The 12487-nt window shown below is 55.9% G+C and overlaps 2 protein-coding genes across 2 annotated transcripts; both read right to left on the reverse strand.

Moving 5' to 3' along the window:
- Positions 1 to 4116: 4116 nt before the first annotated feature.
- INS49_006752 (uncharacterized protein) lies at positions 4117 to 7452 on the reverse strand (the record flags this gene model as incomplete). Its single annotated transcript, XM_043167521.1, has 6 exons — positions 4117 to 5925; positions 5977 to 6103; positions 6159 to 6272; positions 6351 to 6483; positions 6548 to 6996; positions 7097 to 7452. The coding sequence occupies 6 exons, from the start codon at positions 7450 to 7452 to the stop codon at positions 4117 to 4119; spliced, it is 2988 nt and encodes a 995-aa protein (XP_043028665.1).
- Positions 7453 to 10014: 2562 nt separating this feature from the next.
- INS49_006753 (uncharacterized protein) lies at positions 10015 to 11116 on the reverse strand (the record flags this gene model as incomplete). The annotated part of the gene is made up of 4 exons (XM_043167522.1): positions 10015 to 10778; positions 10839 to 10886; positions 10963 to 11029; positions 11090 to 11116. The coding sequence occupies 4 exons, from the start codon at positions 11114 to 11116 to the stop codon at positions 10015 to 10017; spliced, it is 906 nt and encodes a 301-aa protein (XP_043028666.1).
- Between the last annotated feature and the right edge of the window lie 1371 nt (positions 11117 to 12487).

Here is a 12487-nt window from a genome sequence, read left to right on the forward strand (position 1 = left end):
CCAGATTTCTGGTGTGTATCAAAAGTCCTGTGATGAGAGCTGTCCGGACGGTGTTGTTGGTCGCTTAATGGGGTCCTTCTGAGCTTCTGAGGGGTAGGATAGTACAGGAATAGGGATCGAGTGTGGACTTTTCGGCCCTTGTATATGAAATGGAGCTGGCCGGGGACCAGAGAGCCTCTGCAGCAGTTGTTGCTGAGCCTGCCTGTCCGTTCTCTTCCTTGATCGATCGTCCTCATCGCATGGTGACCCTTGACTTGGGACTAAATACCCTGACAAGCCATCGCGTGCGACCCTCGCATGTGGTGCGATATCAGGAGCCGTGGTACTGCGTATCGCCTGCGAGTGAGTGAAGGCAACCGAGTAGATTTGAGGAGGCTTCAGGCAGGCAGGCAGGCCAATAGACCGCTTGTCCCCTGCCCAACAAGGTCCAGTGCTGCGAGGTGGACTGACTTTTGCTGACCGCGCGGTATGTGACCTTGGAGTTTAGCTTTGCGGCAACCTTTTTTCCCTCTGCAGTCCGCACATTGTGGCTCACTCCGGTGGCTGGGTGACCCATGTGACAGTAGCGTTAAAAGCCGATGTTATTGACGATGCCGTTGTTTCCAGGTCGCTAACAAGAGGAGGAGCTGCTCGCCCCGGATCCTGTAAACAAATGCATTGACGGCTCCCACCAGCTGGCCCAATCAGGGGTGCTGCTGTTGTGTCTAAGCACGGCCGGCAAACCGAAAACGACGCGGTCGAAGCGAATTGGCTCTTGGAGACTATCATACACCAAGCGAGGCATGTCTTGCGCATGTAACTGGCCTCCGACATGGTGGCAAGTTGTGAGCGAGGACCCTTGCTGGAGGCAGATTGCTCTGGTGTCTGGCATCGTGATCTATCTCGGCGCATGGCACCCAGCCATATGCAGGTACAGCCGCTCTCTGTGCGTGCCCACTCTCAACTCACTGATGTTGGGCTGGGTTGCTGTGGGCGGGAAAAGTCTTCCGAACTCAGTCCATGCTCAGGGTTGTATTCCAACCCCGGCTGGTGTCGTTTCAACGTTTCTCGACCAGGAGCGTCAACATGTGCGGATCTGTCCCCGGTGGCCAAAGCTGTGCCAGGCTGGAGGGCACTGACGAGAGCCACTGGACATAACAAGAGCCGCTGGCAACTTTTGCGGACGTCGGGCGCAATCGGCAGCGCAATTGACTCTTTCTGTCTGGGCTTGGGGCTCGCAAGCCTCGTCCGGCCAGTGGATTCGTCTGTGCAGGCCCGAGATTTTACTGTGAGGGCTCATCCGGCGCCGGGGGCCCCCAGCGTGGTCATTCATGCAGGCTGGACACGCGAGATTTGTCGCAGGCACTCAATTTCAAGCTGTTGACCGGCCGATTACTAAAGGGGAGAGCATCGATTTGGATTGGTGCCCCCACCTGTCATTTGTCAGATCCCTGGGATCTGTGTGAGTGCTTCGGTAATCGTGCCCTTCCTCCCTGTCGGAGGAGCCTCGAGAAAGGCTGAGCGGTCCCTCTCGTTACAGACTCTCAGTACCGTCGCGGTGTGCACGGGCGAGAAGACAATTACCGCGTCAAAACGTTGTTTCTGGGTCCTGCCGTCCTTTTTCATGGCCCAGGCGAAGTCCATTAGCAACGTCGGTCGTCGTGGGTCCATGTCATCGATGCCTGAGCCTCAGGAGAGCAGCGAGTCCCAGCATTTCTTGGGTTGGGCCTGCCGGGCTAAAACATCGTGTCCACATGGGCAGGCGACTGACCACCCTGGACGAACCTCAGCAGTTCGAGGACTGACGGTGGAGCTATCTGCTCATGTCCTCAGAGCTCACAGCTGCCAGTCCGACGGATCTCGCTCGCTCATCACTGGCAGTTGCAGTGTGCGCGAGTGAACCTTGTCCCTGAGGCAAGCCGTGAGGGCCAAGAAAGTTTCCCCGTTCTAGGCCCAAACGGCGGGGCAGGGTCACGACTGATTGACAAGTGTGCCGGTTTATGGTTATGTCAGTGCTAATATATGTCATTTCCATACCCTGCGAACTGTTGCGAGGGTTTTGCCCGCCCCTGATACCGGTCCTCAGGGAAGACGAGCTCCATCAACCAGGAAGGCAGGCGGGCACTTGGTAATAATGACTGGGAACAGCGATGCACAGCAAGGTGCTGCCATTGGCTGGCTGGGCTGTGCTCTCGCTTGGGAGCACTGCAGTGGTCTCGCGAGATGGTGGCCTGGCGGCAGACCAGGAGAGCTCTTTATTAGGTTCAGGTCTTGGGATGCGAGGCGGGGCCGCGGCTGCACTGGGCCGGGATCCAGGCCTCGCTGCAAGTTGGAATGTCGTCAGCAATGGAGCTGCCGGCCCCGGTGACAGCCTGGACTGACTCTGGTTGAAGTGGCTGGGCGGGCGCGCGGGCGGACGGGACGCAACGGCTCCTTCGGGGCCCCAGTCTTGCCAGCACGGTAAGCGTCTCGCTAATTACTGGTTAGGCAGAGTGCCCAGTCTCCATATCCAGTGCGCCTGTGAGCCTGCCTGGCTTGCCAACCACCGAGTGCTCGCACTGGAATACGAGTAGATGTGACTGCTGAGCTGTCCAGTCCCCACTCGTGATCCCGCCTGGCACTGGGCTCGCCCTTTGTGCATTGTGGAATGCCGTGCTGGATGGAAATTTGATGTCATGGTGACAACCTTGGACTGTCAGGGCGGGTGAGGTGAACCTTGATAGACGAGCCAGCCGGATGGCCCCCTCGATCTCGGCGAGTCAGCGGGACCCTTGTCGTGCCCGTACCTGCATGACAGGGCGGGGAGAGTTGGAGAGTCGAGCTGCAGGTACGATGCGGCAATGTTGGGTACATGCACGTGTGCCGTGGCACACACCAAGTACAGACGTACTGTACCGCATCGTGCAGGTGCTGCTTGCGCATCCTGCTGCGCATCCTGCTGCGTGGTCGGTAGCACCGCAGCATTGCGGCCAAGGGACCTACGTGATCCCTACGTGATGGGAATAGAGCTGTGGCTGACTCAACAGAGTTGTCGGTTCCATCGAGCAGCGGAAACATCGCCGGTCGTCATCTCAACCGTCTGCCTCTGCCAAGACCAAACACCGATTCACGACCGATTCACCGGGTCGCGGGAAATGCACTGACTGCACTGCCGTCAGGTTGCGGGAATTAAATACGGCATTTTATTTTCGCAGCACTTATACATAGTAAACCTGCCGTGGGGCCTATACTGTACCGTAGGGGGTTATACAAGCACACAGACGAACTAGTATCCAGGTTTTGTCATCTGCTGGCGGGGCTTGCTGCAGCCAAGTTGACAATTTTTTTTTTTTTTTTTTTTCTCTCGTCTCGCTGCATCTTGTGCGGGAATTTTGCTGCCAGCCAACCTCCAGACCCAACTTCAGGCTCTGAGGGAAAGGCTGATGACGCCGGCGTGCTGCACATGCAATGCACTGCATATGCAGAAGCATGCAGAAACTGTCAAATGTACTGTGCTGTCGAAGGTTGGGAAAAGGCTCAGTCTCCTCCGGAACCCGCTCCAATCAATCAGGACAGGGTTGGCCCACCCACACCATGTGCCAGTCCAGAATTAATGAAGCACTCGAACGTATCCGACTTTCCAAAACTCAATGCCCAGAGCCAGACGAGGTCTACCTTGCCACTTTTACACGCAGCAACTGCATCGGGTCTGCTGGTGTGAGAGCTGTTCCCTTCTCCACAGTTCGCAAGGATCTCAAACCTTGGCTACTTTCTGCAGGTCAACTTCCTTGGGACAATCTCTGGTGTGCACTGTCATAGAAACCTCTTGCAGGCAATATGCCTCATTGGAGAGTGCTTTCCAGAGGACCATAGGATAAGCCAGTGTAGATTACCCTCCCATGGATTGAACTGAGGGACAACCTCCTCGAGGGGATGATCTCCTATGGGATGACCTCCCGTGGGATAACCTCCTGTGGGGATTACCTCCTGGTCTTATGGGCTAACATCCTATAGGATAATCTCTCATGGGGGATAACCTCCTGTGGGATACCCTTTTGTGGTGTAACCTGCTGTGGACAAGCTCTGATATACTTGATGCGTATTCAGTATGGTCTCAATATTTCGCCTGTTATATACAATGTCCCACTCCACAACCCCTTAAATATACTCACTCCTATCCGACCACCCAGGCTGCAACGCACTCCAATCCCTCGAGTACCCATAATCAGTCTGGTACAGCCCGTAGCTGACGAGCTTCACCTCGTCGAGGCGGGCGCCGTCGTCCGTCTGCGCCCAGATGCTGACCGCGATCGAGTTGGACCCCTGGTTGTTGATGATCCCCGGCGGCACGGGGAAGACGGTCTGCGGGCCTATGTGGGGCTCGTACTTGCCATACTGGTACCCGTTGATCCAGAACATGACTCTGGCGACGGTCCCGGCGGGCGAGGAGAGCGACAGCCCCAGGGGCGCGTCCAGGTCGTCCTCGATGTCCAGCGTGAAGTTGGAGACGTAGAAGCGGATGCCTGAGGTGCTCAGCCCGTCGAACGGCGTCGAGTCATCCCAGGTGCCTACTGAGGAGGAGTATGACGACGCGGGCGAGAAGCCCGGAAGATGCCAGCCCAGTCGTTCACCGTATAGACCGCCCTCGTTCATCGGCCCCCGGATGGCGTCGATGTTTGCGCTGCCGCCTGCGTTGCCTTGGATCTTCCAGAGGGTGAATCCCGTGTCCGTCGTCGTCGTGCCTGGCAGCAGCTGAGCGCCGAGGATACCTCGCGGGTTCTCTACGCCCTTAGCCGTCGAGGTCTGGTCGTGCCCGTGGTAATCTACGACGACAGTCAAGACATTGCTCCCATTGCTCTTTTGGAGCGCAGACAGCGGGAGGTCGAGGACCTGTGTCGTGGTCGGGAGCGAGGCATTGCCAGGGTCGCCGCCGATCAGGACGCCGTTCAGCCAGGCATTCCAGCCAAACGCTAGACCACCACTCGCGCTGATGTTGACGGACGTAAAGTTTGACCCGGAGAAGTATCCACGGTAGAGCTTCGCGCCGGTATAGTACCCATAATCAGAGGAGAAGAGCACGGGAAGAGTGTACGCCTTGATAGGGGACAGAGTAGAGGTCTTGTTGCAGATAACCCAGGCGGAATCGTCGAAGTCGGGTTGCGCTTCGGGAAGGGAATCCGCCGAGGTCCACGATTCGAGAGGAGGCAGTGAGACTGAGCGCGCTTCGGTGCCAGGGATTTCCGCAGTATAAGTGCCGTAGGCTGTCTTGCTTGCGCTGAGCTCTTTGCCGTTCCAAACGATGCTTGTGATCGGTGTTGCGCCAACGAGCGCCTCGAGTGTAGTAGCTACATCATTGTCGCCCGATATGTGGAGGGCGCCGTCACTGATCGATGCGCTTCTGACGAGATATGGCCCCAAAACAAAGACCTTGTCGCTGGGCGAGCGGTATACCTCAGCGGCAGTTGATGGGGCCCAGAACGTCCACGCCGTCGGTTGGTCAAGGAGGTAGACCAGCACGCCGTTCGAGAATTTGACGAATGTCGACCCTGATCCTTGAACGTACGTGAAAGTCTGACCGGCTGTTGTGCTGTTCGAAGAGCGGAAGGCAGAACTACCGTGTACATCGTATGTGAGGCTTGGCTCGCCCTTGAGGGCGAATTGGCCAGTCTGTCCCTCCTTGAGATAGAACACTATGGCATCGGCTTCATCGATTGTAGCCCAGGTTGCGACATCAGCCGAGGAATACAGCAGGGTATGATCACCGAAGGCATAGTCCGTGACAAGGATTCGACTCTGCCTGCCAAGCAACGAGACGTCTGGTACTGTGACTGATCCGGAGCTCGTGTTCAATGTGGCAGAGAACGTCACATTCGCTGTGGACTGAGTACTGCTCTGCTGGGTAACGGTGAAGGTAGCACCGGAGTCAGGGTTCCGAAGCACCCAAGTGAAAATATCGCTTGATGAGACCTATCTCGGGTCAGCCTAGTGTCGAGCTTTGGGAGACCAGATTGTACTTACTTGATATCCAGTGCCATTGCCCACCATCTCCGTCTTGAGGAGGTCCGGAGAAGAGCTCGAGAAAAGGTTCACCAACTTTGTCTGGAACAGCTTGTCCCATTGTTGACGAGTTTCCCGGATCGGTGCGCTGAGTAGATTTGGTTAATGCCCAGTGTACCTATATAAGAAGCGGATGAGCTGACCTATAATCGTAGCTAGTATAAACGACCGGTGCAGCCGAATGACCCCAGTTGGTGCCACCGTAGGTCATGTAGATGTTCTGCAGGGTGACTCTTTGGCCGATATTATTCTTGTAGCTGAACGGGGCAGTCAGTCACCGGGATCGCCTCATTCAGATCAACTCGAACAGTCGCGAAAGAGGGATTCCAACATACTAGACATCTGGGAAGGCCGGAGAATGCTCGGATGTGCACGTGTCATAGAAAGAGCCACTGCCCCAAGCACTAAACCATCCTCCTTGGAATTCTGGCATAAACTCGGGCTGAGTGTAGCTATAATTCTGGAACCCTGTGGATATAGTCAGCCCCATTCCCGTGGTGACAAAGTAGGAAACCGGTCTGTTTCAGCTTACATTGGTAGTATGTGCGTACTACCTTGAATCCGGTAGAAGGATTTGTGCAGGATTGTCCACCTGGGTAGGAATCTAAGCCGTAGACATTGACAGCCCCTCCGACGTCCTGATAATCTGTGCTCCACGACTGTCCTCTCATGCCCTTCTCGTTGGACGTGAAAGGAACGACAATGCCGGCGGCGCGGAAGGCCCTTTTCAGCTGTTCCATGTAAATCACAAGTGTGTTGTCCGCCGAATGGACAGACTCCGTCAGCTCGTTCTCAACCTGTGTGAGGATCACAGGACCGCCATTGGTGATCTGGTTAGCCGCAATTATCGACCCAATCTCTTGCACCCAAGGGATCCAAGCCTGATGATACGTCTCGTCGCTCGTCCTCAGGTTGCCCAGACTCCCATCAGAGCCCCACAGGGCCAGGCCGCCCCCCGAGGTTTCAGCGTTGGAATAGGGACTAATGCATGTTAGTCCGATGCTACAGGGCCGAAAGTGACGGTTCTTGAGGGTCCTTCGAGTGATGGCACGGCAACGGAGTAGTGCAGTGTCGTACTCACCCGGGGCGGGCAACAACCCAGAGACCTGCCTCCTTCGCGTAGCCGAACAGCTGCTGAATGTCCTTTCCTGGGCTTTCGAAGTCGAATACTCCCTTGGAAGCAGAGTGGTAAGACCAGAAGAAGTATATGCTCACGGTGTTGAAGCCGTTAGCCTTCAGCCGGTGAAAGATGTCCAGCCAGAGCTCTGGGACGGGCAACCGCTGGTAATGGAACTCTGCCGAGTTGATGTACACTCTCGTGCCGTTGACTGACAGGCTGTATGAGTCCCAAGAAACGAGGTCGGTCAGGCCGTTGTCAGTAGAAATGACGCTGGATACCCAACCCAGAAGGGTGGTGATGAGGAGAAGCGGCCGCATCTTGCACGACACCCCACGATCGAGGGGAATGCTGGCATTAACGACAGGTAGATGTGTCTAGACGGTAGGCATCCTGGGCTGGCCGCATTTTTGTTTTTAAGAAAATGGCGCTTCATCGTATATAACCACATACACCATGGTCAAATGGTGCGATCTTCAACCGCCATGAGAAAGTCTCATGATCCGCATGGTGGTTCCTCGGTTACATCGCCTCTCGGAGGAGTTACCGAAGGCGTTGTATTCCCAGCAATCAAAAGCCAAGCCTGCTCGCTTTTTGTGGCCCTGGCCATGTCTACCACGAGCCCGGCAGCCTCTTTGGGGTAGGCTAGGTAGGGTCAATTTGGAACTCCTGGTTGAAATGGAGAAAGAGCGAGTAAGCGAGGCAAATTGCACTTGTGACGGAGGCGTCTCGATGCATTGTTACGCCGAATGAGCGGATGGTCAGTCGTTGTATGGGGTCGGCCGCCGCTGGGCCGAGCCGTCGAGGGGATGTTGCAGGGATCTCGAAGCTTCGTGCAGGCGCCATGTTCAACAGGAACAGGCTTAGAACCTACCTATGAAATAGTGTGTTCATGAAATTCTATTCGGAGGATGTGAACCAAGGGCAGATGAGATTACCCTGCAGGAGAGTATACATTCGAAGGTCCTGTCGAAAGGGGATCTCCCATGAGCCTTCCCCACATGATATCCCAGTGTTTTGCCCCAGGGATCGTCCCATGGTAGCAGGTTGACGTACAAGAGGTTAACCCATGAGATATCGTCCCATAGAAGGTGATCCCATAGGAGTACGCCGTGTAGGAGGGTATCCCATAGTAGGTTATGCCATCGGCGGTTATCCTAATGGCCTGAGAGATTGCCCGATTGAAGGCTACTGACCTGGGTATGGTGTCACGTAGGGCATCCCACAGGGGGCCGTACTCTTGGTTGGGACTCACTGGCAGCAGTCTGACAGAATGTCGCCACACCACGTTGTACTTTGTGATTGTAGAGAAAGCTAACGAGGTTGATGAAGAACTATATGCCCTGCAGTGACATATGCCTGATCTTGCATGTGATACACCATGTTTGGTCCAAGACCCAACGGCGGATGCGGCTTCCAAGCGCAGCCGCACGAAATACCCACCTGCAAAATCAAAACGGATTCTACACGACCTCCCACGATAAAGGCAAGAAGTGACCTTGCAGCGCCACCAAAGACATACGTGAATAAGCACTCGTAGACTTCAGACCTGTTCTGTTCGCGTCATACAAAACATGTGAAAATTATTACTGTTGGTAGTGTCCCCCGGCAATGAGCTGTCCTTGAGCGCCATTCGCTGCATGCAACCACACCACAGCTCTAGCCGGGCGGCGGGCGACTGGCGAATCGCCTCACTCGGAGGGCTGCTGACCACGGAGCAAAGGCAAAGCAGCGCTTTAGTCTCCGGGCCTATCACGACACTTCCTGACAGGCCACAGAAGAGTCTTGTCCACTCGAGTCAACACTGTCTGGGTGCATACTCCGTCTTGGCTCTCGACAGTTGGGAGATACTAAGCGCTGGCGAACAGCATTAGACAGACCTCTGTGTCTCTCGCCGCACGTCTTGGTAGGCGAGAAATACCGGGCCCTCTTCCTTCATCCAATATTTGCATCTCACACATAATCACTATCCCCGCGGTGGGTTGGTGGACGCATGCATAGGAGCCGGCCGGCCATTTCCGTGAGGTTCTGTCATTCTTGTGCATGTCTTGTGAAGACCAACCGATTTCCCCCGTTCTTATCGAAACAGCAGCCTTACATAGTCCCAGTCATGCTCCTGTCAAGCTGAGTACCAGAAAGACCGATGCCGTCTGTAGGTCCCGTCCCATTCCTCGGAATGTTCTGTGTTGCACACGTACAAAATGAATACAAGTAGCCAACCGCCGAGTCCCTTACGCCAAAAATAAAATCGTCCGTCCGTTCAACACCCCTGAGCCCATGTCCGATACAGAAACTCCACTGTGCCCGTGTTGATCCCCGCCCCGGCCGTGAAATGACAACTGCAAATGCGATATGGACTGCCTGCCTCCAATTGACCTCTCTTGCTGCTGCAGTAATGACTCCGAAGAATGCAAAGATTTGCTGCACACCAGTGAGTGCTGTATATCATGTGTATTTTCACCGGGTTGAAGCCCAGCCCGGCAGACGCAGTGGTTGATGGAGGAAGAATGGAATCCTTTCCGGATCCGAATGGAGCCCAAAGTGACCGAGAAACGCCAGGGGTATCGTCTAAGTCGATAGAAATCGAGGGCAATCTCAGGACCTCAGCGAGGTGCCTGCGACTCCAAACACGAGGTTGTCTGGGTAAGGCGAGTGGCCTATCATGAGGCCTCGAGAGAAACCCCAGCATCCGGTAGTGTTCATAAGAAAGGACCGTACCCAGTTCTGTCCCGATCTAGGAACAATCGACTGGGACTCCCTCGTGTTTCATGCTGAACTCTTGGTGGCGTATTGCCGATTTCCCTGCAACCAGTGCCCGAATGGCGAGTCGTGCGTGGCGAGCCCGACGCACGCCGAGACCATCAAACACCATTTCCAACGAATTACGCCGAATTCGTCACTGGCGGTGCGTCGCGAACCGCAGGCCGCACCAAAGACGTAGGTGAACCGCTGTGCGGCTCCCTCGGCGGGTCGGGTGTGACGAGATTGCCAATGGACGGCGACTTTTCCGATTTCGTTTGCTCCGTGTAGTGTTTTGGAATGCTTCGTGCCATCTCTCCAGCAGCTCCCGTGTTCCCTCCCCCCGTGGATCTCGAATCTGCGGGTCGAGTGGCAGTCTGGTATGCCGTCCTCGTACTTGCATGGCTCGTGACAGGCGTAGTAACCGTAGCTGGCGATATTGCTGGCTTCGGGCTAATAGGAACTGGAGTGCTGGTCGGATAATTGGCGGAATTTGCCCGTGCCTGCGCTTCTTTCTCCGCCTTGGACGGTCTGCCTCGTTTCCGCACGGTGGGATTCGACTGGAAAACACCATAACTATTAGAGGGAGATTTAGATTGAAAGACACCGTATCCTTCCGCGGTCGGCTGTTTGGAATCCGACGAAGGCCGTGGTTGAATTGCGCGTGAAGTTGCGACGGGTTGGTGAAGCTGGGACGGCTGCGGCTGAGGCTGAGGCAGAGGCAGCGGCTGAGGAAGAGGAGGCGGTCGCGGTTGATATTGTATGGGAGTCATCGAAGCTACTCGTTTGGGTACGTGCTCGCTGAAGTCGCTCACAGATTTTCTCTTCAAGTTTGGGAGGCTGGGAAGTTGCAGTTCCCTGTCTAGCAATTGCGATGCCGCGCGCATGCACTGGTGCATGTTCCGGCCTGTGGCAGAGAAGGTTAGGAGTGAATGCACAGTTAGCACACAAGAATCGACCTGCTCACCTCCAGGCAGCTGCATTGCGAACCAGTCAGCCTGCAAATTGTACGTTTCTGAGGAGCAGCGCCGTTAGCATTGTCGCACATCGCGAAGCCGACTGTCAGACCAGACCGGGAGCAGCGGACTCACTGATGAACTCGACAAGCTGGCCAGTCTCAACCTGGCTGGCCTTGATGTATTCGGCGAGCACAAAGCGCTGCAAGACATTATCAGACTTGGGCGCATGACAAGAATGTTGGGGCGCACGAGTGTGTACCTTCTCGTCCTCAGTGAAGGCATCCATCATGCAAGAACCTATGTGTGGTCACAACGAGCGAGTGACATTTCAGGTGGAAGGAGAGTCGGTTGGGGAAGGCCCGCAGTGGCAGGAGGGCGTGGATATCACAGGCAGGAGTGCAAGGCAGCTCTCAGAGAGGGCGGAAGATGTTGGCCGGGCAAGCGGTGGAGCACAGAGAGAGGAAGGAACCGGCACGACATGTAATTGTCGTACTGCCCCCAGAACGAGACCGCCGAATAAGAACGAGTGATTGGCGAGGGGCTTGAGAAACGAAGTCGACTAGAGAGAATGCGCCCCCTTGAGCAGTGGGACAGGTAGGCGCGAGCAGGCGAGCAAGCGCGCGTCTGATCAGAGTGCCGTCGGAGGAGAGGTGGGAGAACCTAGAGGAGCCGCTGCAGCGAGCTGGGCAAATGCAGAAGCATGAGCCGAGATTTGGTTACACAGAGCTGCGGTTGGACCCCTGCTGTCGCTACCTGTGTGCCTGGCTGGGCCCGGGTCGTGGAAAAAAGCTTTCCTGGGTCTTGCTGGCGCTGTGGTCCGTCCGCGTCGCGGGAGGGAGGAGGGTGCCGTGCCTGTGTTGGACTGTCTGGCCTGGTCTGGTCCTGGTCTGTTTTGTGCCGTGCTCTGCCGTGCCGTGTCCCGTGGTCTGCGGGTCTGTGGTCTGTGTTCGAGATAATACTATGTTTCTAGGCAGTCCTCAAAACTGCAACTGCAGATGGTGGGCGTGCGAGGAAGAGAAATAGACGAGGCTGACCTGGGTGGCCGGATGCCCAGGTACCTGGGTACATATGACTGGAAAAGGCAGCAGCAGCAAGGCGTGGGCAATCACCCTGCTGCAGTGCAGGGGCAATACGGCATGCGCCCTGCCTGAGACTTTGAGTACCGTGCCCAGCAGGGAGAGGCGGCGCGAGAGACAGTGAGTCCGGCCAATATGGGCTGTCTACTATCTTCGAGCGCAGGCCAGTCGGGTTGGGTCGTTCGCTCACTGAGTGACTCAGTCCCGGTTGGGTTGGGAGGCCGCTCAGGAGGGGTGTTGTGATTGAATGAAATGCTCGTGAGTCGTAAGAGCAGACAGAGTGAGAGATGCCCACGGGTGGCGTGAAATGAGATGTGGGCTGGAGTGGGTGTGCGATGATTGTTCGGTGCAAGGATCGCGAGCGATTGTCCTCGAGCTCGGCGGTGTGAATCTCGAATGTTGCACAAATTGTCCAGCAAAGAGATGAGCCGGGATCTTCATCATTCGCGAGGACGCCCAGGTCCAATTTGGGCAATTTCCCCAAATCCAGAAGGAAGGAAACGAGACGAGGCGAGGCGACAAGACACACGAGCCAGGACGCTCGGTCCAGCCTTTTCCTTGCTTCGCGGACGGAGATAAAA

Source organism: Diaporthe citri (assembly GCF_014595645.1).
Source record: "Diaporthe citri strain NFHF-8-4 chromosome Unknown scaffold_2, whole genome shotgun sequence".
In the NCBI taxonomy this organism is placed as follows: Eukaryota; Fungi; Ascomycota; class Sordariomycetes; order Diaporthales; family Diaporthaceae; genus Diaporthe; species Diaporthe citri.